The sequence below is a fragment of the Alternaria viburni genome (genome assembly GCF_023758015.1).
Source record: "Alternaria viburni strain BMP 2772 chromosome Unknown scaffold_28, whole genome shotgun sequence".
NCBI classification, from domain to species: Eukaryota; Fungi; Ascomycota; class Dothideomycetes; order Pleosporales; family Pleosporaceae; genus Alternaria; species Alternaria viburni.
In genome coordinates, this window is record NW_026055797.1 from 515,299 (window position 1) to 540,028 (window position 24,730).

Below are 24,730 nucleotides of genomic sequence, written 5' to 3' on the forward strand. Positions count from 1 at the left end.
CAACTACCTTACTCCCAGAGTTCAAAAAACGTTAGAGTTTACTTCGATGTCGGGAGCAGACGTTTTACTGCATCTACTACAAGACCCAAGAAGTCCGCAATCAAAACATAGCAGATACTTGACATGTCTGCGTTCGTCGAAAGGCCAGAAAGATAGACTATACTACTACATGTCGTTCCTCTCTTCGCCGAATACATTCGTCAAACTTCCTGTTCTATCGCTGAGCGTCGCGTATAAAACCTTGCGACGGTTGAATCACTTTTCGTCTTTCATACCGAATCACACTTTTCTTAAAGGATTAAACAAAGTCTACAATGCGCCCAATCATGGTCTGCCGTGCTTGTTCTCTCCAAAAAGCCTTTCAAAAACCGGATGATTCCGAGCGTTTGTTCAGCGATCTCAAACTTCAGAGAGTAGTCAAAATAAGTTAGCGTCTTGGGCGTCGTGTGTAAAACCTCACGTCAATGGACTTTGCTCCTCTTCTTCATGGTACTACCTTATTCGCTAAAATCCCGAGCCATTCCAAGCATGATCTGCCTCGCTTCGCTTCTAAAAATCGAACTCAGTCGAATCATGATTTGAGCACTCTTTCAACGGTCTCAAACTCCAAATACTGTTCAATGTGACTTGACATTCCGGACGCCGTGTACGAAACCTTGTGTGTCAGTGGAATTTACTCTTCTTCTCCATTACTCCACTTTATTTTCCAAAAGCGACGAGATCTGCCAGCATGGTCTGTTGTGCCTCTCCTTTTCAAAAATCGACTACAAATACGGGATGGTTCTGAGAGGTTGCCCTGGTGTCTCAAACTTCGTGGATCCAACTACATGGCTACGCGGCTTGCCAGATCAGCGCATCATGTAACACACGAAAAGTCCTCCATTCGACTGCCCATGTTCTCGTGAGAGAAGTTTTGCTGCAGCAACTTCACTGTTTCAAAGACCGGTGTAACCCCCGAATGAGAGGTTTCCGGTTCTAGCTTATGATATACATATGTGTATATAAACAGCCACTTGATCCGCTACCTTCTGTTCTTCTATACGTACTCGATTTTCCACGTTCACCAAAAGCAATTTCTAGAAGGGGTATGAGAGCAGTTTCCTGCCCCGTCTCTACCTTCAACATCAAAAGATCGCGTCAAGACCGACATGCTGCTTCTCTGCACCCAAGTCTTTCTCTAGGTCTACGTGAAACAGCTATGTACTAGCTAGTGTTAGGGAAACGGTATATAAACGACTACATGCACTGTTCTACGCTCTTCTTCCATCCACCCAGTTCTTTGTATCCTCCAAAAGTGTGGCAACTGCAATTCATGAGATCAGGCGTTCCTCCTCTTTCTCCGAAGCCCTCGTCAAAAACTTCAAACAAAACTGGGATGGTTGCCGGCGCTGTTCTCGACATATCTACACAAGATGAAATTTACCTCCAAAGTTCTTTAAGGAGCACTTTATGAGACACGTGTGAAGTGCGATGGCGGCTACCGTATATAAACAGCCTCCAGCTCTGCTACCTCTCATCTTTTATCTACCGCACTCTTCTGAGTTTACCCAAAAACTCCTTGTTCAACTTCGATGGGCCGGAGTCTTCCTCTGTCTCCAGAGTTACACTCAAAAATCCAGGAAAACTGTTGATGTCGTTTCTCCGAACCAAATCCTCCCTTTCAGAATACCAAAAGCTATCGACATCGTCTGGATGGTGCCGTGCGCCGTCCTGCGCCTTCCTACACACTTCGTGCTTGCCTTCAGAATGGATATGAGAATGCGATGAGAGCTTTCCAGTGTCTGCCAGTCTATACTACACGTGCGCTAGACGGAGACGCATATATAAACACCTTCTCCCTTCGCCGACTATTGTTCTCTTATTCAAAAACTTTCTTTTATCCACCAAAAAGAGGTATTAACTCATGTTATGGTCTGGGTCCTCCTGCTTCTTTCCTCAAAATTATGGACTGAAGCAACATGTCGTCTTCCAGTGCCAGGAACTCAAAAAGCGCATACCCGAAAACTACTTCCTATTCTCCAAAACCTGATTACAACCACTACATGAGACGGACTCCGCCTTTCTGTCTTCTCCAAACCACCAGCATGGAGACCCAATGTTGTCTTCCTGTGCCCAAACTCGACAATACTTAAAACATTCTTTTATCCTCCAAAACACGAAGTGGAAGAAGACATGATGTGAGCCTTCCCTCCTGTGCTCTCTCTCCACGCATACCAAAACTCTAACAGTTAAGGATCATGCCGTCTTCCTGCGCAAGAGCTCCAAACTCCAAACCTGGACCAAAAAGCACGATGGAAGATTTCCTGCTCTTTTCCAAAAAGGCTTACAAGAAGTGCTAATGATCGGAGTCTCCCTGTGCTTTCTCTCAAAACAAACGGCAAAAGACAAAATGTCTTCCTCCTGTCCTCTTTCTGGAAAAACGTTTACAAAACTTTCGGATGTCTACTCCCAACTTCCGAGCCTCTTAAATCACCAAAGACATGTTCGTACAAGCTCATGGCCCTGCGGAGAGCGCTGGCTCTGTTGAGCGACAAAATACGACGAAATCAAATGATGAGATCGTCACAACCCAACTCAACCACATACCGAGCAAGTTTTGAGCGAAAAATGTGCATGCCACTCGGGCGATGATCGATCTGGTATCTTTCGTCTCCTTACATCTACCCTTCAACTCATCTCAACCCCATCAAATAAGAACTAAACATACAAACATTACGCCCATTTATGCAATACCCCATCCTTCCACCCGCATATCATGCAATCCACCTTCAAATCTTTTTGCTTTGCCCTCCGTTTCTCACGTTAAACCACAACCGCATCCTCCTCATCCTCATCATCAAACTCCTCATTCACCTCCTCAGGAATAAGCACATTCTCCGGTCTATCATCATCCTCATCCTCATCCTTGCCCCCACCATTCGCCTCCCCCATCGTAACCTCCCTCGTGGGCATAACCCCCCCATTCGCCTTCATAGCCTCGACCTTCGCCTTGGTCATCTCATACACATACTTGCCCAAATGCTCTACATCCTGCATCTCGGCCTCACCCTCCACATTTCCGGATTGTTCGGCTGGTCGCTGTGTTTCGCCGAACATTTCGTCGGTGACGAGCGTGAGCTTGTCGGGGCGTTGGAGGAGGATGTCGAAGGCGGGTTTTAGCTCGAAGACGGATTCGAAGACGGAGCGGCGGCCGAGGATGTAGAGACCCAGACGGGCGCGGGAGAGGGCGACGGTTAGGCGCCGGATGTCGCGCAGGTAGCCGATTGCGCGGGTGCGGACTAGGGAGAGGATGATGTCTGGGCATGATGTATTAGTATAGATCAAGGTCGAGATAAGGGTGGATGATACTTACAGTCATTCTGCTCACCCTGGTACTTGTCCACCGTCGCGACAATCTTTGGGCGACCGAAGAGGGGGTTGTTCTTGCACTTGTGCCCCAACACGTCGTTGATCAGACTCTTCTGTCCCGCGTAGGTGGTCAAGATGGATATTTTGCTCGCTGGATAACCCAGTAGACGCATGTACATGAAGAGCGCGACTGCGTACTCGGCTTCACCCAGATTGATCATCCAGTGCGGTGTGGGTTGGTCTTCACCCTTGCCCTTGTAGTCCTGGACGTCGATGAACTGGTACTCGTGCTTGAAGCCTGGGTTGGCGACCTGGAACTCGGGTTTAGATAGGACGGAGGGCAGATTAGACAGTGAGGGGTAGCGCCACTTGTAGAGTTCGGCGATGGACGGGCGAGCACGACCTTGCTGGTCGAGCATGATAGTCGGCACACCGAGGCGGACGAGTCGTTGGAAGAGGGATTGCTCCAGATTGGCGTACTGGCGGAAAGCGAGGTTTTGGATGACGGGCGAGTTTTGGAGATGGTCACCGCAGAGGACGATGCGCTGCAGAGGTAGTTCGCCGTCCTTGGGGTTTTGCAGTGCGAGAGGAATGAAGTTCTCGATCTCGGTGATCTGAGCGGCTTCTTCCATGATGACATTGTCGTAGTGGAAGCCTAACGAAGCAATCTCTTGTCTCCGCATGGCAGCGTGTGTCGATGTCATGGCAATGATACGGGCTTCCTTGATCAACAGATAGTTCGCCTTGTCCCGCGGGTTCCGTAGGATCTCAAATGGACGAATGTCCTCAAGCTCAGTGAAGATCTTCTCGACATGGCGATAGCAGCCTTGCGCAATCTCAAGGATTTGCTCGCGATCTGCTGCTTGAGGGAAGAGAGGCTGCGGTGCGTTTGAGAAGTAGTCTCTGAATGGGAACTCAGTGATTATCTGGTCAACACTTGTTTCCTCGGTTGTAACACTATCCCAGTATTGCGTCCATGCTGGCTTCACATATACAAGATTGAAGTAATCTGCAGTCTCGCACGAGCTACCATGAGCACCGGGCGCGTTGAAGTTCTTCGCCAACCGATCGACTTCAGACAGATAGTATTGCCCTCTCTCGAGGAACGACTCTACACGTCCATGCTTGCTGTAGCTGACGTCAGTCTCAAGGTCCTCTTCACCATGACCCAGACGCAGAAGATGACGCTCATCGATGTCAAGCGCGGTGATTTTTTGGAAGAGCTGGTTAAGCGCCTGATTACTGTGCGCGACGAGCAAAGTCCGCTGGTCCGGGAAGTTGTGGTATAGATTGGATATAATTTGGGTCGCGACGTCCGTCTTGCCGGTACCCGGGGGTCCGAGCACCACCGTGAGACCAGGTTGTGTGCCCGAGGTGATAGCTTCAATTTGGGCAGGTGTAAATCTGACCGCATTCAGCCTCGGCGCATCTGCAGGGTATGGCCCCATGTTCGGCGGTTTGTACGAGGATACGTGAAGCGATTCATGCAGAGGTTGTGCAACCACTTTCTGGTCGCGACGCCGCTTTTTGGATGCTCGAGGAGGTGCGATGTTTGGTTCACCTGCAGCAGGGTATTCCACAACGTATGGAGGCCCGAAGGATGTCTGTGCTTCCTCGTGGGGTTCGATAGACTTGCCAGGCATTGCCTCGATCAGGTGCTGCCAGTCCAAGAAGGTATCCCGGAAATCTATCTTGTTCAGTTTGTTAGGAAGTCGCTTGTACGTTGCCGACGCGGGATCACCATATCCTAGGAAGACCTCTTGGAGCCAAGAGGGTGCCGGGATGTCTGAGAGGGTCAGGCGCTTGATGGATTCTAGGATGGGCAGGAAATTGTTTTCCCGTCCTCTCCGCCGGACAATCATGTTGATGTGCTCGTAAACGTCTGGCCTTCCTTCGGCAGTTTGGTCCATGTCGGCCTGGTACTGCTTCGCGTCGATGTTGACAAGGAGTCGTCGTTGACGCACCCGGGGTCCAAAGCCGTCGTCGCGGCCTTGTTCGCGCAGAGGGCGGCCTTTGTCGTCCACGACTTGAACCACTTGGGCGCATCTCATTCGGTGCAAGCCAAGCTGTTCTCCAGTTGTGACATCTTCGCGGTGATCATTGCGCATGGGTACGTCGTCTTTGCCCTCAACAGCAAGGAGGAATACGACATCATCCGGTCTTAGCTGTTCCCAATCCCTTCGTACTGGATGTTGCAGGCGACTGACGTCCAATATGATCTCGGCACGAACGTATGCCGGGTGCTGCTCGCCTACTTTGGAAGGTGCTACGTCGACGATAGCAGGCTTCATGATAGGGAGTGACATCTTGGAAACGCCACCGAACTTGGTGTTGACGCCTTTACCCTTGGGCTTCACGCGCTTCACCACGTCCTCCATGTCCTTCCGGATACCGTAGAAGGACTCAGCGCGGTACAGGATGAAGGATCTCCACAAGAAGTCGCCCATGGTCAGGTACTGAAGGTTCAGCTTGGGTATAGCGAGTGGTCTTGATCCGTCGTACGACTCGTTTCGCAGGAAAGTGGTCTCGTAGAGAACCTTCTCTGTTGGTAATACGGGCATCTCGCGGACATTGTCTTTGAAGGTCGGTCGCTTTTCTACAAGCGCAATCAGGGTCTCCATGTAGAAAGCTCGGTCGCGCACCAGGTAGGTCGTGGCGGGGTACTCTGTTCGTAGGCCCATGAGAGAGCAAAGCTCAACGAGCTCGGTGTCGCTCAGTGTGCGCAAATGGCCATCCAATTCTTCCCGGTTTCCGATGCTACTGTAGTTCGCCAGGGCCATCAACTGAAGCTTCTCCTGGAAAGCAGCATAGCCCGTCCGTTGCAGCTTTGCCAGAGTGTCGTAATGCTGTTGATCATACTCTAGTTTGGACAATTGACGGCCTGTCTGATCCTCAATAGGGAAGTTGGTGAAGTGGCTCAGCAAGTCGAAAAGGTCCCGGAAAAGGCCATTATCCTCGTCCGTGTACATGGGCGACAACCGAATGGCTGGGAGCATGTTCAAGTCTTGTAGTAGCGTGTTGACATATCTCCTTGTTGGCAGCTGGCTTTGTAGGTCGACCAGAAGCTCCATGAAGCGCTCACAGTAGGCCATATTGTCCCTAACCTCTTCCCTACTGGTGCTGTTGTATAGCCGGTCGATGAAGTCCAGGAGAAGTGTGTAAATCCAAGACCGCTCGAATCGTAACCGAGCCTGTAGTGCTTCGTCGCCAGCATCGAATCGCTTGGATGCAGCCCTCCATGCCTTGCGCAACATGCTGTGTTCCTCAAAGTACTGCTCGCGCACGGCGTCCGAGTGGAGGTTCTGCCATATCGATATGCCGACCAGAGGCGCGCACTCCTTCCGCACAAGACCGCTGTCTAGTGATTGAAAGGCGCCGATGACGAAGGACACGAGCTGTGTGCGGATCTTACTCGGCTGGGACGGGTCTACGGTCATGGACAGTATGCGGCGGAAGAAGGAGGAGAATTCGGCGGGCTTGCTAGCAAAGTGGTCTATATAACGTCAGTACATGTCGTGCATACTAGGAATTGCAGCGACTCACCCCATGATGCCAGGTTCTCCCTCCTCTTGACATTGACCATAAGCGCCAACAGCAGATGGTGGTAGTTCGATGCATCTTCGGTGAAGCCCGGCCACAGATATCTCTCGAGAAGCTGTAGGTTCTCCAGAATCAAAAGCGACGAGTATGCGAAGTCGACGTTCTCCAGCTCGTCCCATAGCTCTTTCTTGACCACTTCGGGTCGCACTTTCGGCGTCTTCTTGGCAGTGAGCCAGTTCTTCCTCGCTACCTGCGCGAAATGGTTCTCTCCGTGCAAGTCGGCGACAGTTGGGCGGGCGTGTGCGTTGGACGAGTCGGTCGCATGCGCAGCGGACGCGCCGTCGAGGCCATTTGACATTGACAAGCCCGTGGGCTTGACGTCCTCCATGTCGTCCACTTTCATAGCCATGATCGCAATCGGGGTCGTTGTTGGGCGCACGTGAAGGGGCCGGCGCGCATTGTTGGCGCACGAAGTTGGTCGATGGGTGATGGGGTGTGACGCGCCAAGGAAATAAAAGTAGAGAGAATGGCGTCGCGGGAGCTCTGAGCCACTAGGCCAAAGCCCGCATGCGGCACTTGCCGCCCGTGTGAACCTCACTTCGCGATCCCGCCCAGACATCTCCGCAGTAGAGTCCCCAACACCACCATGTCTGCTCAGGACGCCTATGTCAGGCACCAGGCCGTTGTGCCGGACAAGATCCCTACTGGAGAGTATCCTGTGAGTCAATTGCAGCGCGAAAAGATGCGCAATGGGTGGTGGTAGCTAATGCATGGCAGCTCATCGACAATGACCCGTACGCTCCTCTACGATACCCAACGCATGCAAGTACTGACTGCAGATGAAGACACTTTAAGCGAGTTATTCGGTATGCCCGTCCGTCCGACTGGGCGCAAGGTGCCGCGCTCGGAGCCTTGAGCCCCGGATTGATGATGTACTGGGAGAAGATCTCGCCCTCCATGGTCGGCAAGGGCGGTTTCGCCCCCATCATGCGACTGAGCGGTGCTGTCGGTCTTACCGGAGCCTTCGTTTTCGTCTACTCGAGGTCATGCAGTATGTGGAGCCAGTCCGGATATAGAGAAGATGGGATTGGATGCTAACATCCACGACAGTGCGCTTCTACGGTGCCCGCGAGAACCGCCGCGAGGTCGAGATGGACATGCGCGAGATGGTCGACAAGGTCAAGAAGGGCGAGTCGCTGTACGGAACCACAGAGATGACCGAGTACATGCAGGGAGTTGCGCACAGGAACTCGCGTTACTCCTCCACATTTTCGCACATCCTCGCATGGCCTAACTTTGTCAACCACCCTTACCACGGCGTGGACACTGCCAAGTACTACCGCCAGGCTGAGTTGGAGCTGGAACAGGAGGGGGGTGGTCGGTAAACGATTGATACAAGAGAAGAGAATGGTTTCCTTATAGTGCGGGTGTACATAAGTTCTGATGAACCAGACATCAAGTTTCAGCACACTACTTTTGGCCGTTGAGAACTGTTCCACACAAACACGACTAGTGATATCCGCGCAGTAACACGATATCTCGATACTTTCTATTTCTTTGATCTGCCCTGACTCCCATCCTTAGTTTACAGCCAACCCCTTCAGCACATTCTCTTTTCCAAAACGCCGCATCTTGAACTTGCTAATCCAATCATCCCTATTGATGTACGCTCCACAGATCCTGCGCTTCCCTGTGAAGCTACTCCGTCCATGCAGCACCCTCCAGTTGTCGAAGATGAGCACTCTACCCGGCACAAGCTGTTCCCAGTACTCATTCTCCTTCTTCTTGAGTATCGCGTCAAATTTTCGAGCTGCGTCGTACCACGTCTCAACTTCTTCTATAGGAAGCTCAATGGACGCTCTATCTGACGTGTTCCACCGGACGCGGAGCAAGTCGCCCGTAGCAGTGTCGTGCTCAAGGACGGGGAAGCCACGGTAGGGTTGTATTGAAATGCCTTCGTTGCCTGAGGCGTGTCCATGAACATTGACCGTTGAGAGAATCTCATATGCTTTGCGGTCGGTGTGCCAGAGTTCGTCCGCAGCTTTGAAGCCGTCGACAAGAAGACTTGCACCGCCTTCACCGTCGGTGTGGGAAAGGAGGTGGAAAGCCTGTAGGCCGGCTGGGTCGGAGAAGTAGGTAGTGTCTGTATGTGCTTCTAGTGCGATGTTGGTGTATGCGGTATCCTTGCTCGCTAGGTCGGCCGTGAAGTCGTAGAAGCCGCCGTAGTGCGTTTCCCTAATAAAGGCAATTTTTTCCAGCATCTTCTTCGTGGCCTCTGGGTTCTCGAAAGACGTCTCATCGACGTAGCAGAATCCGAATCTGCGCAGCCTGGAAAGTAGGTCGTTGCTGTTAGGATTCATCACGTTAACATACAGAGTCTTTGGTGGGTCCGAAGCGATGGATGAGTCCCAGAGTTTGATGTCGACCAAAGCTTGACGTTGTACGGCCTTCAACCTCGCGTTGTTTATAGCTTGGGAGAGAAAAGGCCCCGAGTATTCGCTTTCATGTCCATCACTCCATTCAATTCTGTGAACCGTCTCAGACCCTCTTGTTTCAGCCGAGTACGACTTGATCGAGATGTCCTCGGGGATGGAAAATGTATCCAGAAGTCGTTGCTTGGTGGCGTCATGCGTGCAAACTTTGCATTGACAATTGTCCCGCAACCAGATGCTTGGTATTAGTCTATCGACAAGGAACATCTTCCCGTCTCGGACTTCAGGGTGCGTCTCGGACTCGGCGCGCTTGTTGAACGCAAAAGGTGTAGCCCCAATTCGCACTCTATATGGGCTTACTTTCCGGATGATGCGTTGTCGACCATATATCCGATCAAGCTCATGGGCAAGTTTCTTAATCTCAAAGTGTAGTCGCCTGGCTTTGTTCATGTTCTCTACACCAAGGGAGGCGTCGAGACCAGGTGTTTCTGGAACCCGCCGTTCAACCTCCTCCTGTTGCGGAGCATCTGTTTGTTTCTCATCTTGCGTACTTTGCTCATTGGCCGTATCAACGGCGGATGACGAGTTTAAGCGAATTGACGCCTAGCATTTTGGTTAGTACTGTAAAAAATGCGGTGTGTCCAGACCAACCTGTAGATATGGTGGGTGAAGCGCGGCACGTCGGGCGATAGGTGTGGCATGAGCGCACCGGAGTGCTCTTGCCGTAAACATGACACAGATTTGTCAAGCACGAAAGGGAATCAATCAGAATCGCTACACACGAGATACCAAACTCAATAGCATGTAGTGCAGCAAAAGAATGTGGTGGGTTGGTGATACCTAGGTAAGGAGATTCGGATGTCAGGAGCTTAGTATGGCAAGAGCGCTCTCTAACCACCGAACGCGACCTCGGATCTTTGCACCACAACTTGAACGAGGAAGGTTCGCCCAGTCATAGGTTTAAGACTATACTAGAATTGGGCTAGCGTGAATTCCAGTGAGTGGCCTCGTTGGCATGCCTCACGATCCGAAGAGCGAATTCTGACAAGGTGGGAACAAAGGCAAAAAGATGCAGAAAGACGCAAAAAGAAGCCGACCAGAGGACGGCAAAAAGAACGACACCTGTGGGACTCGAAAGCCCTACGAACACGACTTCAAGGAGCTACAACCTTGCACCGCTGGCCGCAATGTTTTCACGTGCCATGGCACGTGCGCGGACGAGCGCCAAGCGTTGCTTACAACATCACCTGGGCATCCCATGCCACGTTAGTCGCGTATGAGCACCATCATCAACCATGCTCGACATCTTGTTGTGTTCGCGCTCGTATTTTGATGATTCGATTGCCACATCTTTGAGTAGTACTTTGTGTAATTATGCTCGACGACCATCCTCGCTATGCTCAATCGCCACCATCGCCACGCCGCCAACGATACCTAGGTACTGTTCACAAAAAACTGCTTTCCATGCACCATCGTGCCCATACAGTATCTCACATCAAGCTCTCACACAGCCGACGGGGTAAATGCCTGCCTGTGAGATGAGATCCCTGTCCTGATATGCTAAGGAGGATACCATTCACCCCAAAGGTCGCCCAAGACAACCTTGCGCTAGGAACTGGAATGATAAGTCGCGACACCAACAAAGTGAACGAAATGCACATCTTCTCTAGCTAGCCTGTGGCATATGTCCAACGCGCGCCTTGTACCTCTCCAGATTGCGCATGAGCGTGTCTCCATGTCCGAGTAGCACCATGAAGTCATCAAAGTACAGGACGGCAAAAGTACTTTCCGGTATAGTACATGGAGCTTCCGTGCAGTCTATGGTTGAGTAACCGCGATGCCAACACGACGAAGTTATCATGGACAGAGTGATACGACTGCGGGCTATTAACACGGATGCCAGCTTACAAGAATGCAAGGTTACGAGAACGCGGTGTCGGAGCTGGCGGTGGGAAAGTCGGGGAATGGCGGTGACGGCGAGGTGAGAGAAGCGCTGTAGCCTATTGTCAGAATTGATCAAATTTCCGTCTCTGCCACGTGGGGCAGCAATATATCATCCCCATTACCTTCACTCTTCTACACCAACCTCTAGACTGACTCTCTTCTGCGATAATAGTTGAAGCCATCTCTCACCCTTCGCGACTTCTTCGCGATACCTTTACTGTGACCTACGACCGCGCGGACGACCCTGGTCACTGACCCGACGCCTGTGGTGCGCGCATCATCCTTGAGAAGCGCCCGGGTGTAAGCATTTCAACCTGGTTCCTTGACAGAGCGCTAACGAAAACAGGTTTCCATATCATCAGCATGGCTGCTAGCGAAGACGAAAACATTGTGACGACAGCCACATCATCCACAAAGCTGACGGGACGCCGGCGAATTACCAAGCAACCACCCCTCGAGAAGGGCAAGCCGAAAGACCCCGCCTCCTTCATCAACGTGGAAGGCCCCGAAGCCACAATCGCGGCATACTGTAATATCGATGACGTCGGCCGGTTCAGGAAATTCTATACCAGCCCGCTGGTCATGCCTTACTACCTCAAAGCGATGGAGTATAAGGGCCACCACCGCCGCACGGTGCTGTCGTTACTAGAAGATCTTCCTTATGACCAGTACTGGAGCAGTGACGACGACGCTCACGTTGTTTATCCCGCTGGCGACACAAGTATCCGGGCGAACAACCGCAACCATGGACTTGGCCTAGTCCTTTGGCAATGCTTACGCGCCATTCGAAAAGGTCTTTCGGCTGAGACGCCCGCGATTGACGTACAACAGTTCGTCAAGCTTACAAGTTGCAAACTGCCAACCACGACAACACCCCTAACGGCTGGAGAGGTGCCGTCGCTTGGTCCCTTCACTGCAGAAGTTGACATCGAGCCATTGAATCGTGTGTTGTGTTTGTTCAGCCACATGAAACACACTCTGTCCCCCTCGCAATGGGAAAAGCGGTTCTTCGGCAAGTCTGATTGGGATGCTCCACGGAAGATCACAAGCGAATATCAGCCCCCTTGGATGCGCACACATACCGAAATCGAGGCAGAGGCGCCAGACGAGTCGTCTGGACCACCACCGGAAGTGCCCCTTGAGCTAAGAATCCAGTGGAGAGCCGACTCCAAGCAAAAGCACAACATCGCATATGTGAAGGAACTTCACGAGCAGGAAACTTTCGACGAGATTCCAAAGAATGTCGTTGTTACGGTCCTTCAGTCGATGAGTGCGCCGGAAGTGCGGGACCGGATCCGCCTTGCCTTCAGGCTTCACGACTACGATGGTCAATTGGAGTCGGTGACATACCAGGATGACGAGAACTCGTTTCCGACCCTTGAGACGGACTGGAAAAAGGCACTGGAGCTCCTTACGAAGAACCCGAAGGCTACCTTTACTTGTCTGCTGCGGCAACGTCACGACGGAGCCAATGCTTGGGAGCACAGTGGACCGCCCGCTGTTTTGGCCACCTTCCTACAAAATAAGCATGGTCAAGTCGCACCAAGATACAAACTATCCGAAGAGCAGAAGGCCGATGTACGCACTGCCATTTTTCAGATGACAGTGCACAAACTGGAAACTCCTTTCGATCCCTTGAAGATTTTCAACAACGACCTAGCACGAATGGCGAAGGCCTACGGTGGTCATGACGTCACTAAACCCGGAGGTATGCTTACTTGGCAAACTGATATGATTCTCCCGCTCGTCAACGTGCAACCTGTTGTTCACGTTGAAGATACCAAGATGAAGGCTTTTCGGAGGTTCAGTAAAGCTCAGCAGGCACTCCTCAGTGCAGCAGCTGAGGATGGAGCTATGCAAACGATCGACATGGAACAGCCTGAGGAAGAGGAATACGAAGCAGCAAAAGCTCGCTACTACGCCTACCAGACCGCTATGGGAGGGACTTCAACTTGCGTAGGGCCCCCGATAGAGACAGCTGTACGGGCACTAGACATGGTGCGCGAAGATGAGGAAGGAGAGGAAGCGTACGCCTTCAAAGCATTTACCACAGCGCAAGTGAAGCGGAGGCTACGACCGTTTCAGGTCAACGGCGCATCGTGGTGCATCAGTACCTTATGGCCGGAAACTACTTCCGGTAAAAGCAGCGATGCTATAGCCGCCGGATCCGAACTGAAGCGACTCAACTTGCCTGGTATTATCATCGCAGATCAAACTGGAAATGGCAAAACGATCCTCTCATTAGCCGTCATGACTGCATGCCTTCGCCCGTGCGCGTTCGAAAGGGGTTCTGGGAGGGCCATCTACAAGCCGATCTTCATCGCGGCCCCGCAGAACCTAATACGTCAGTGGGCTAGAGAGATCAAATTCGAGTGGCCCTTATTCGAGTTAGTCATATCGTATGATGACGGCCAAATGGAGGCTGCTCTTGCAGAACATGTGGTATCTTCGTCAGCTGTACGAACTTGGAAGGAAGACACCACTCTTTGGCCCGAAAATCTAGCGTATATGCTGGACCCTTTTGACGAACGAAATTCGAGGACTATAGTGCTGACCACGCCTGAGACAAACGCGGAACGGTCGCTGGTGAAGACCGAGATCGAGCACCCACCTGTCTCTTACACTAAGCCCAAGTTTGACAGCGACGGCAATGAGATTTACTTTCAAAAAGCCAGAATCGAGAAGCGGTATCACTCTCGGTGGGAAAAGACGTTCTCGGTCGTGATCGTCGACGAAGCCACCAAGATAAAGAGCCCAGCAAGCATGAGGCACATTGCCATCCAGCGACTGAAAGCCAACCGATGGGTGTTCGTGACTGCCACACCCATGATTAACAAGGGAACCTGCATCCTAGGGCCCATGGCGATCATATGGGAAACACTGAAAGATCGCATCTCGCAGCAAAACGATACCGAAGAAACCAAATGGTTCAGGGAACAGCTACCTGATATCTCTGTCTACAACAAAGCCAACGACCTCGAAGACGACGATCCGCATAGACTAGGGGTCCTCAACCCATATTCTGCGAAACTACTGCTCGAATCAGAGAATATGCCCCTTGTAGCTACATGCTTCCCGCTCATCGAACAGCTGATGGTGCTTCGTCGCACCACAGCCTCACGCATTCCACGCGACCCGTCCCGAAAGGACTTTTACAGTCTCCGTGATTTGATTAAGCCTCATCATATGCGGACACGTGTCCTCGCCCGACTGCCAGAGGAAGAAGCAGAGTTTGAATGGCTTCACCGTGACGCAGCACAGTAAGTGGAGCTTGTGGTCTTGTTTTGAGTGTTTGTTGCTGATTAAATCTTCCAGGCGATATCTCGAAGCAAAGTCGTCCGCCGACAAGACTACCGAAGAAGACCCCGGCTCATCTCTGGTGGATGAGAAACTCGTTTTCGGCACGGCGGAGATGAGGGAGTTAGTCATCATCACTGGCTCGACTCAAGCAGCGAAATTTAACCTCATATGCGGAGACTTGGATTCCGATACGCTCGTCAAGACCCTCGACGCGCACCGACTCCGTGGTTGGACGGCCTTTGACGTAACCAAATTTATGTGCAAAGCCAGTAACCAACGCGTCCCAACGACAGTAGCTGGATACGCAGCTTTCATGATGGACGGCTCGCCCATGCTGAGAGGTCTTGTTCACGAGGTCGTAACCCATGTTAGAGACGGCAGACCCGGTAAGATCTTAGTTACCGAGGACAGCCCTCTTCTCGCGTGGTGGTGGGATCTCACGCTCAACCTCATCGGCGTGAAAACCCTCACGTTTCACAGCGCCCTCTCTGCGGCCGATAGAGACAACTTGATTGATCGCTTCAACTCTCCTAAGGATGATCTCCAAGTCATGGTGCTTCCTTACCGCGTAGGAGCGCTAGGGATAAACCTCCAACGTGACTGCTCCGACGTCAAGGTGATGTCGTGTGCGGAGAACCAAGGAACAGAGACGCAGGCCACCATGCGTCCGATTAGGGTGAGTGGATCAGAGAAAAGTACTTTCCGCCTAAGAGTCTGCTGCTAACCATCCCTTAGATGAACTCTCCGAGGGAAGTAACGATCACCAAGATGTTTGTACAGAATTCCCTCTGCGCATATCGAGAGTCCAAGAAATCGGACAAATATATTGTCGAGTTGGCCACACGAGCCCAAGATCCAGAAATCCGAGCGCTTGCAGTACAGGTGTTAAACGAGTATCATCTGGAAGTGCGAGCTGCCCAAGACGACCCTGAGAACCAAGATTTGTTGCAAATGCTTCTCCACGAGAGGACTGTTCGGGAACAGCAGCGCCGAGACGAGAAGGAAGCGCAATCGGGCGCTCAAGCTGTAGCCGACCACAACCGCGACGTTGATGCCGAAAACATCATCCAGCCTGGTACCAAGCGGGAGAGGAAACGACCCGAGCGTTTTGAGGATCTGAAGTGGTCTGAAGGCGGTGCCAGGGTGGGCACGATGACTGAAGCAGAGCGAGAGGCCCAAGAGGCGATGCTGGCTGAGTTGGACCTTGACGAAAACGACTTCCCGTCTAGTTCCAGGTCTGGAAGAGACGACTGGGTTCACGATCTCGACCTGGCGGACGTGGCGACCGACTCAGTCTTTCAAGTATCAGACGATGAAGAGGACGAAGATACCGGCACCTGGCGGCCGATCACAGAAAAACAGCGGGCTAGACTCGAAGCAAAGGCTGCAAGGCAAGCTCGGCCCGAAATGACAGAAGCTGTCAGGCAGCTCGCTGAAAAGCTGCTCGATGATTACGACCGTGTTTACGGCGAGGACGACCTGAAGAAGGATTACCTACTAACACGTGCTCTCCGGCTCATTCACAGCAAGAAAACAGGGCTGCCGTTTGACTCTGTTCAAACCGTGCACATAAAAGTAAGTGACAGAAAGCTCTTTTCATGTATACCGCTCCTAACCAGACTAGTACACTCGCTTCAACGATGATATCGCTCCACCCATCGACATCAAGAAGGCCGCACGGCCGATGCTCGTACATTTGCTGAGTGGCGGCCGGGAACAAGACTTCAAGGAGGAGAAGAAGAAGGGCAAGAAGAAGAGGCAGTCGGAGGGTCAGACACAGCCTGCATCTAGCAAGCGGGTCGCTTCCGGTGGAAAGTGATTGTCTTTCAAGCGTTGTGTTTTTGAGTTTCCACGCTGCGGAAGCACAGCTTTCGGCCCAGGGTAGATATCTTCATTGTCTGGAGGATCCGCCTATCGAAGGGAAGCCCTGGTTCTCTCATAGTCTTTCACATACGATTGACTTCTAGTAACGGAAGAACCTGAGCTTCTACCTGACACCACAATCGATCTCCCTTGTCATGTGCGAACCTCAGGTATCGTTGCCACACAGTGCCTATTTTCTACAACACCTCGTAGTCACCTCTAACTCTCCCCTTGAACTCACATTGCTGACGGAAAGGGCTTTTAGGTACCAATCAGACCTCGTCGCTCAAGCTGTCCTGCGCAATCTTCTTGCCCAATGTCCGACGCCTGCGACCGCGCGTATGATCGTGGTCTCCGTCGTCCCTGTGTATCTCTTCATCTCTCTCTGCGCATCGCGTCTTGCGCTTCTTCTTGTGGGCGACAACATTTCCCTCCTCGTCCGCCTCCTCGTCCGCTTCCTCATCTGCTTCTTCGTGCTCTTCGCCGCCGTCAGGTGTATCCACTGGATCTTCCGGGTTTGCGCTTCTGGATTGACTAAGGCTGCGCCTGGCGTCCGCGGAACGTATTTCCAACAGTACCGCTCGGATTACAGACGACGTTTGGGCTAAGGCAACGGGGAAATCCTCAGCCTGACGCATCCCCTCAACTGCCGCGGTCTGGGCGTCATCCGATAGCTCAGGCCCTAGCAGATTGTGGTTTTGAGCTTGCTCTTGTACGTATGTCCGGACGTCTTTGCGCTGTGCAGTGGAGAAGGTGCTAGGCCAGAGCTGTTCTTCAGCGCTGCGCTTTGGAAAAGTCAGTGCCCATCGACTCAGGCGATGTCTTATGGCACAAGCGACAATGTCGATTTCCTTGGAAAGCGGTTTCGTCTTCTCTTCGGTCTCGTTGGGTCCGGATGATTGGGTATCAGTCTCTTCAGGCAGGACGCTAATACCCCAGCTGGCAAACAACGGTGTCAACTCAGCAGCAGCTCGGATTTCAGGCAACGCTTCGGCGAGAAACATGCGTAATGCAGTGATGTTCTCACCTGCCTCGCTCGATGTCACCACCTGCTCCAGAGTCCTGAGTAGAGTCTGGACGAACAAATACAGGGGCTGTAGGACGTCCGAAAGGTCTTTCGAGGTGCTCTTTGCTCGAAAATCTGCTCCGGGACTGTAGCGGAGTTCGTGCAAGCATGTCAAGGTTGCTTTCGATACCTTTGCCGTAGCGGGTGCTAGAAGGCGCTCTAGTTGAGGGACGGCGGCGACGCCCTTGATGGTATTCAGAGCTGTTGCAGTCACAGCGTTCTCCTCTTCTGCATCATCGGTTCGGTCTGCGGGGGGTAACGCCCCGACACCCTCGGCTTGAATGTCCCACCACTTCCGGTATCGGTTGAGTAGGTCGGGTTTGTTCCCTCCGACTGAAAGTTGCACCCGAGCTATCAGGCATCAGTGAAGAAACAGATGCTGGCATGGCTCGCACTCACCGAGGGCCTCTTTCATGCCATCCTTCTTGAGTTTTCCGAAAGCAGTCGGGTCTAGTGGTTCGTGCTGCATCTTGCCCTGCGAGCGAAAGTCCTTTCGTGCAAGGCTGTGGCTGGTGGGATTTTGAGAGCTAAAGCAGTATCAAGAGGATACTTAATCCGTATTTTTAGTCTGCGAGCTTGAGGTTTGCAGCTGTGGGTGAGGATTGCATGCGCTGGCTGTAGACCAGACGAAAAGTGGGGCCACGATGAGTGAAGGCAACCGCGACCTCGGCGACAGCACTCTTCTTCCAACCACCCCTCTCAGATTGCAGACTGCGCCTTCAACCGCATCATCTCTGCACTCGCTCCGCGACATCACAAAGAGAGTGATACAACTTCCACGATGGCGCCCCCCAAAGCCAAGAAAGCAACGGAAAGGGTCAGAGAGGGATTCGCCAGGCTCGCGGCCAATCCCGACAAGATGGAGGCCATGCGTGAAAACGCCGAGACGTCCAAGTACTTTGACGGCAGCTCTCCCTCGACGCGTAAGTGCCATTCATTTTCCATGTCTTGACACACTTGTGAAGACTATGCCAAAAGTACTTTTACTGAACCAGCGCTATGCAGGGATGAAAAGAGACCAAGTCCGGACCTATTACGAACAATTCGTTGAGACTTGTTACGGCGTCACGGATGTTGACGAAGTTTGGAACCATGATACATTCGTTGCCCGCGCAAAACAGTTTTTAGAAGGTGTCGTCAACGTTGCCATCGGCAAGTTTGAGGAACGTATCAAGACCTCGACGCTCTGGAGTGAGCACCCAGAATGCCGAAAGCGCTTTTCTCTGACGCTGACACTTGTTCTCTAGGTTACAAGCACGCCTTGAATTGGTGGGCCGCCGTTCTCGTCAAAGACTTTGGCGCGATTTGGCATCAATATCACGTTGAAGTTAGTCGTCACATTCATCAACTAGCGGTACAAGAGCCGCTCAGCATCCTGTCATGGAAAAAAAACAATCTCAGCGACAGCGAGCTTGTCTTGATATTCCAGCATATACAAGATCAACGCTACAACGTAGCGAACCTGAAGCAGCATTGGGGTGCGCTCCTACTCGCATGGCTCACAGCGGCAAGACCGGGGTCGTTCACGGTAACAAAGGGATATGAGAAGGGAGCCGCATTAGGTATGTTTGCAGCAAGATAGCGCAGAGCGCCGCTAACAGAGTGGCTAGGGCTCCCAGATCAGTTCCGAACGACAGACGAGACACTCCGCTGGCGCGATGTTGACTTTGTCAACATGACGGGTGGCATAGCCGTCCGCGTCACCTTCAGATACACCAAGGGGTACAGGAACCCGAACCTGGAGGGTTCAAAGGAGGCGGGCTCCGCCCGAACCTTCTTGTTCTTACCCTCAATGGCTGAACGCCTCGAGTTTGACCTCCCCATCGTATTATTTGGGATCGCATACGAGAGGGGCCTATTCGTGCAATCACTCGAAGAGATACTGCACCAAGAGAGCGACAATGTCTTTCTCGAGAAGAGCGAGGAAGTCAATGAACAGGCCGTAAGATACAGCTGGAAAGCTCTTTTGGTATGGCACTTGGTCTGACAATAGAAACAGGTCTTCATTGCTGCGACACAGTCAGGCAAGTTGGATCCTCAGAAGCCAATGACGATACAGGCTTTGAATCCCAAGCTCCAGCAGCTCTGCACCGCCATCGGCCTCATCGAGCGAAACACGTATTACTCCCTCCGCAGAACCGCTATCATCGAGACGCGACGGCACCACAACACCGAGGCCGCGAAGGACCTAGCGTTCCATGTCGGAAACGCGAATAGTTTATTCTATTACGATAACGTGGGATTTGGCGACCTGGACATGCAGAGCTACCGATTCGGTGGCCCGGGAAGCATGAACAGAGATGATATTAGGAAGTACTTCTCACAATCAAACATCTCGCGTTGGCAACCGTCCGGAGATGAAGCCGTCACGTTGAAACAAGCGATTGAGCAAAAGACCAGGGACCAGCTCTCGGATGACCACAGATATATTGACCAGGAACAAGCGCTCAAGGCCCTGTACGACGACGTCAAGGGTAAGCTGCAATCAATGCAGCATACCGGACAGATACCGCAGGACATCAACATCCCAACGGGGTACGGATCACGGGACGGAGCAAAATACATGGCCATTGCGTCACAATACGAGGTTCACGAGAGCGTCCGTGCAATGGAAACAATGCTGGCCGCCCGCAAATCGCTATACAGAGCCATTAGGCTTGAGATCCGGAAGATGGCCGGCGAGGAAGTCCGACAGCAACACCGGGCTGTATTGACCGGGAGTCAGAAGCAGGCCCAGAAGACATCGATCGAAAGCCCTTTCCAGCCTGAAGCTGTAGCGAAAGAGCCTGGGTTCCTCGATGAGGAGGAGGGCTCGATCATAATGGACGAAGACGAGAGCGGTGGCGTAGACGAAGACGTGCTTGAGAACGCTGAGATGAACTCGCGAGAAGAGCCTGAATGCTGGCAAGGGTGAGTCATCAAGTCATGACGACGCAAAAGCCCTTTTCAAGCTGACTCCGCCATGTAGACTTCAACCAGTGGTGCAGATACAGCTCGGCAATGGCGACACTTCGGCTCGCACTTTGCAGATACGACGCGATTTTCTCATGAAATGGATAGGCCATGTAAGTACCATGCCTTGCCGACCTTTACACTATACAGACATACTGACTGGGACCATAGAAAGATAGTGTGGTCGCACAGTCCAACCTAACATGTCCGCTATGTCAGGTGGATATAACCATGGATGAAAAAGCAAAGAACAGGAAATTCACCCTATTCAGGCTGAACACCCACCTCAGGGGTTCCACCCACAGCCGCGAAACCGAACTACGAAGAGCGCTGAAAAACGACGGCAAAGACAAAACAAGCCTGATCGCCTGTCCAGTATGCAAGCTACTCGTCAAGGGTACTAGAATGTTTGTAAAACACATCAAGTAAGCCATGAAAACCCCTTTTGCCAACGTCGTACTAACTTCATCCTTTCCAGGACTGACCACACAGATCAGCTATGGGAGGACCTAGAAGATGAGAGTGAGGAAGAGGAGGTGTTGACATCGGAGTTCGAGGGCTTCAGCGACGCTGAGGACGAACAACGGAACGCTATGACTGGCGTGGAGTAGCAAGGTATCTCCTCACCTGGATGAATTGTAGGAGTGCAACGGCACAAGATTCAACACGCCCTTGCTTGCCTGCGGTCTCGAACGGCTTAGCCGATAGGCTTGGGCTCATCACCAGGCTGCCAAGCCCGAGAGCAGACGTATGTTTCCATAATGCAATGATCAGGCGTCATATTCTACCACAAGATACGTAACAAACTATTATATCCACCGTATCTATGCCTCTACATGAAATCTATGGCCCAGGAAGATCTCATACCACCTCTTCCGGAAGCTTCCCAGGCTTGTAAAGTAGATCAACTCATAAGCGATGAGCGCGGCTAAGCTCAGTAACACAACGCGGTTGAATATGAATCTCGCCAGCGTAAACCCCAGATGCCTCAACATGCCATACCACACAGCCACCATGCCGAGGAAGTGCAGGGAAGCTTCTAGACATACGAGCTCTCCTACTCTCCCATGGAAGATGTTCAGACTCTCATACGAATATCCCGTCAGCAACTTTATCGGCTGGTTCTTCGCAGCGAGGAGGTATAGGAGGGGTAGATTCGTGATGAAGATGATTCTGCAGCGGTCGGCGAAGACGAAGAGGTACACGAAGGAGAGCGGCATGCGGTAGAAGTTGTAGAAGATATTCAGGCCAACCCAAGCAAGGACGAGCAGCGAGACGGCGTTGGTAGGCAGAGTTTTGCTGACAACAGGTATAGGTCGAGGTTGATATTGCAGCGCGGGCTTGAGCATGTAGTAAGGACGCCATACTACAGACCTTGTCACGCGTCGGGGTCGCTGCGAAGGAAGAAGAGGGCTCGTTTCATCGGCATCGTGTATTTTCTTAGCGGCGGCGTTATCGGGGGGCGTCGCATTGCCTTGAATAGTACTGCTCGAGCTACTCCAGGCCTCTGCCTCTTCTTCATGCGCCGTCTCATCATCCCCCTTGGTTGTACTGACTATGCGCCTCTTCCGCCGGTGCAGCACGATCTTCTCGCCCCAATGCCACACAGTGAAGACCACCAGCACGCCCAACAGGACCAAGCTGTATGTGTTCAGAACCCTCCGACTGAACAGTATGGCTTCGACGAGTCTGCGGAACCGCGGGTCTTTGCCAGGGTCATCCGGATCGACAAGGTCGCCTTCGCCGGCAGCGTTGAAGGCGTCGTAGTCGTGCGCCCACCAGGGGGCTTCAGTCGATGCTGTCGCTGTTAGAGCGAAGCGGAGGGCGTCGCGTAACCATGGTGGTGTCGCTTCCATGGTGAGAGTTGGGCATGTCGAGAGGAGGATGTCTAGGAGAGTAGCGGCATGTCAGATGGATAGTGTTCCAGAGTTTCCCCACATGTACTCGCGTCATCTCACGCGCGTGCGTGCGCGGGTTGTCAGGTGCTGCCGATAAGCTTATCGGGTGCTGCCGAGGCCCGCGTAGTTTCATTGAGATGCGATGCCATTCCATGGCGAAAGTGATGAAATTGGTGTCGCTATTCTCTAGTACGCATGCCAGAATGGTATCGAAGAACTAGTGCGTAGCTCAGCCCATCTATGATTGCTAAACCAGGTTCGCTATCCTGCGTCACACAGCTCTTCGTAGAAACCGCATACACTAACAAATGTGTTCAAGGCGAATTCATTCATCCGCTCCCTTTGATCTATCTCTAACATCTATTTGTTCGTCCACTTGGCCTGCTCCTTCGCCGCAAAAGCAGCCATACCAATCTTCTGATCCTGGCTTCCAAACAGACCATGGAACACTCTCCTCTCATACTCGACACCCTCCCTGATACCGAGCTCCTGGCTCTTGTTCACAACCTCCTTGGCTGCCTTGACAGCAATCTGGCTGTACCCTGCAATCTTCTCCGCGGTCTTGATCGCACCGCTAACACACTCCTCGGGTGTCTCGAACACCTTGGCGACAAGGCCCCAGTCGCTTGCTTGTTGTGCGGTGATGTTGTCGCCAGTGAGGATGACCTCCATGGCTCTTGACTTTCCAATTGCCTTGGTCAGGCGCTGCGAGCCACCTGCACCGGGTATGACACCTAGCTTGATCTCGGGTTGTCCGAAGACAGCCTTGGGTCCGGCGTACATGATGTCTCCCATCATGGCGAGCTCACAACCTCCACCTAGCGCGTATCCGTTGACGGCGGTGATGAGCGGCTTCTTGAGGAATGTGATGAGGTCGGACCAGGACTCTATGAAGTCTTTGCCGTATGCGTCGCTGAAGGTGAGATCCTTCATCTCTTTGATGTCGGCACCGGCTGCGAATGCCTTTTCCGATCCGGTGAGGACGATGGCGCCGATGGATTTTGAGGCTTGGAAGTCGCGGAGGGCTTGGTTGATCTCGAGGATGAGGGGAGTGGAGAGGGCGTTGAGAGCTTTGGGGCGGTTGATCTGGACTGCGGGTTGTTAGTCCAGGCTCATCTCTCTAGGGGTATATGAAGATGATTATTAAAGAGAAAAGCAACATACTCAAACCAACACCAGGTCTGGCCACCGATACAAGCAAATGCTCGAATGACCTCTCCGTCGCATATCCCCTCGCAAGTCTGGGTAGACCCGTTGACCGGAATTGAGAGGCGACTCTCGGTGTTGATCGTAATGCCTGCATATTGAGTGTGTAGAATTGAACTTTGACTACGAGTCCAGCTCAGGCAACATGTGTTTACATCGAAAGAGAGCAGATGAGCTCAGAGCTCCAACAAGTGGGTAGCATCGGCACCTCGGTAAAGGCGCGCCCGCCAAAACATGCCCGTACCAACATCCCACTTCGACGCGACTAGCGGCCCTCGCTACCTTGGTCCTAGCGCGTTCTGGGCGGGCGCCGGCGATCTAAGCCCCAGCCTTGCGACGCATCTCAACTTTTTGACACGATTCCCTCAACAAGCCGTCGCCTCCGCATTCACCCACCCACGCCTTCCTACGCGGCGCACCTACTTCACCCATCCGCCATCACCACACACCCTCCCACCCCCGCCGCGACGCAACCATGGACTCGCCCGAGCCCGATACCCCTTTCAGCGCCGTCACAGCACAAACAACCAAGTACGGGCGCCTGTTCCAGACGTACCTCGACAAGTCAACGCCCTACACACCCTACCGATGGGGCGGCACAGCGACGCTCTTCCTGCTCTTCGGCCTGCGCATCTTCTTCGCCCAGGGCTGGTACATTGTCGCATACTCGCTCGGCATCTACCTGCTGAACCTCTTCCTCGCCTTCCTGTCCCCCAAATTCGACCCCGCGCTCGAGCAAGATGAGGGCATGGAGGACGGCAATGCGAGCGGCTTGCCCACCAAGGAGGACCAGGAGTTTAGGCCATTCGTCCGCAGGCTGCCCGAGTTCAAGTTCTGGTACTCGACTACCAAGGCGATTGCTATTGGCTTTTTCTGCAGCTGGTTTGAGATTTTCAACTTGCCCGTCTTCTGGCCCGTGTTGGTCGTTTACTGGTTGATTCTTTTTGGCTTGACGAGTAAGTTGATTCTGGGATGTGCGCATGAGTTCTAGGCTGACTTTATGACAGTGCGACGACAGATTCAACACATGATCAAGTACCGCTACGTCCCTTTCACCGTCGGAAAGACTCGGTACCAGAACGCCAACTAGGCCGGGTCGATCGACCGACCGTCTGCTTTCACTTCGTCGGATAACGGTCTGGAACTTTGGGAAGGTTGCCATCAACGGCTGTTTTTGGGCA

The 24,730-nt window shown here is 52.6% G+C and overlaps 10 protein-coding genes across 10 annotated transcripts; 5 read left to right on the forward strand and 5 right to left on the reverse strand.

Moving 5' to 3' along the window:
* Positions 1 to 2,802: 2,802 nt before the first annotated feature.
* On the reverse strand, positions 2,803 to 7,297 carry J4E79_010148 (uncharacterized protein; the record flags this gene model as incomplete). Its single annotated transcript, XM_049358988.1, has 3 exons — positions 2,803 to 3,296; positions 3,353 to 6,841; positions 6,892 to 7,297. 3 exons carry the CDS (start codon positions 7,295 to 7,297, stop codon positions 2,803 to 2,805), a joined length of 4,389 nt encoding a protein of 1,462 aa, XP_049206721.1.
* A 237-nt stretch (positions 7,298 to 7,534) lies between these two features.
* On the forward strand, positions 7,535 to 8,273 carry J4E79_010149 (uncharacterized protein; the record flags this gene model as incomplete). The annotated part of the gene is made up of 4 exons (XM_049358989.1): positions 7,535 to 7,606; positions 7,666 to 7,682; positions 7,734 to 7,939; positions 7,999 to 8,273. 4 exons carry the CDS (start codon positions 7,535 to 7,537, stop codon positions 8,271 to 8,273), a joined length of 570 nt encoding a protein of 189 aa, XP_049206722.1.
* Positions 8,274 to 8,468: 195 nt separating this feature from the next.
* J4E79_010150 (uncharacterized protein) lies at positions 8,469 to 9,724 on the reverse strand (the record flags this gene model as incomplete). Its single annotated transcript, XM_049358990.1, is given in 2 exon segments — positions 8,469 to 9,666; positions 9,681 to 9,724. The coding sequence occupies 2 exon segments, from the start codon at positions 9,722 to 9,724 to the stop codon at positions 8,469 to 8,471; spliced, it is 1,242 nt and encodes a 413-aa protein (XP_049206723.1).
* A 1,903-nt stretch (positions 9,725 to 11,627) lies between these two features.
* Positions 11,628 to 16,383, forward strand: J4E79_010151 (uncharacterized protein; the record flags this gene model as incomplete). The annotated part of the gene is made up of 4 exons (XM_049358991.1): positions 11,628 to 14,524; positions 14,580 to 15,240; positions 15,300 to 16,139; positions 16,189 to 16,383. The coding sequence occupies 4 exons, from the start codon at positions 11,628 to 11,630 to the stop codon at positions 16,381 to 16,383; spliced, it is 4,593 nt and encodes a 1,530-aa protein (XP_049206724.1).
* Positions 16,384 to 16,699: 316 nt separating this feature from the next.
* On the reverse strand, positions 16,700 to 17,962 carry J4E79_010152 (uncharacterized protein; the record flags this gene model as incomplete). The annotated part of the gene is made up of 2 exons (XM_049358992.1): positions 16,700 to 17,844; positions 17,893 to 17,962. 2 exons carry the CDS (start codon positions 17,960 to 17,962, stop codon positions 16,700 to 16,702), a joined length of 1,215 nt encoding a protein of 404 aa, XP_049206725.1.
* Positions 17,963 to 18,274: 312 nt separating this feature from the next.
* J4E79_010153 (uncharacterized protein) lies at positions 18,275 to 20,407 on the forward strand (the record flags this gene model as incomplete). Its single annotated transcript, XM_049358993.1, has 4 exons — positions 18,275 to 18,416; positions 18,622 to 18,684; positions 19,104 to 19,435; positions 19,493 to 20,407. 4 exons carry the CDS (start codon positions 18,275 to 18,277, stop codon positions 20,405 to 20,407), a joined length of 1,452 nt encoding a protein of 483 aa, XP_049206726.1.
* A 269-nt stretch (positions 20,408 to 20,676) lies between these two features.
* J4E79_010154 (uncharacterized protein) lies at positions 20,677 to 21,056 on the forward strand (the record flags this gene model as incomplete). Its single annotated transcript, XM_049358994.1, has 2 exons — positions 20,677 to 20,842; positions 20,938 to 21,056. The coding sequence occupies 2 exons, from the start codon at positions 20,677 to 20,679 to the stop codon at positions 21,054 to 21,056; spliced, it is 285 nt and encodes a 94-aa protein (XP_049206727.1).
* A 213-nt stretch (positions 21,057 to 21,269) lies between these two features.
* Positions 21,270 to 22,301, reverse strand: J4E79_010155 (uncharacterized protein; the record flags this gene model as incomplete). Its single annotated transcript, XM_049358995.1, has 2 exons — positions 21,270 to 21,744; positions 21,820 to 22,301. 2 exons carry the CDS (start codon positions 22,299 to 22,301, stop codon positions 21,270 to 21,272), a joined length of 957 nt encoding a protein of 318 aa, XP_049206728.1.
* Positions 22,302 to 22,703: 402 nt separating this feature from the next.
* ECHS1 (putative enoyl-CoA hydratase, mitochondrial) lies at positions 22,704 to 23,646 on the reverse strand (the record flags this gene model as incomplete). The annotated part of the gene is made up of 2 exons (XM_049358996.1): positions 22,704 to 23,434; positions 23,508 to 23,646. The coding sequence occupies 2 exons, from the start codon at positions 23,644 to 23,646 to the stop codon at positions 22,704 to 22,706; spliced, it is 870 nt and encodes a 289-aa protein (XP_049206729.1).
* Positions 23,647 to 24,024: 378 nt separating this feature from the next.
* J4E79_010157 (uncharacterized protein) lies at positions 24,025 to 24,639 on the forward strand (the record flags this gene model as incomplete). The annotated part of the gene is made up of 2 exons (XM_049358997.1): positions 24,025 to 24,505; positions 24,557 to 24,639. The coding sequence occupies 2 exons, from the start codon at positions 24,025 to 24,027 to the stop codon at positions 24,637 to 24,639; spliced, it is 564 nt and encodes a 187-aa protein (XP_049206730.1).
* Positions 24,640 to 24,730: the final 91 nt, after the last annotated feature.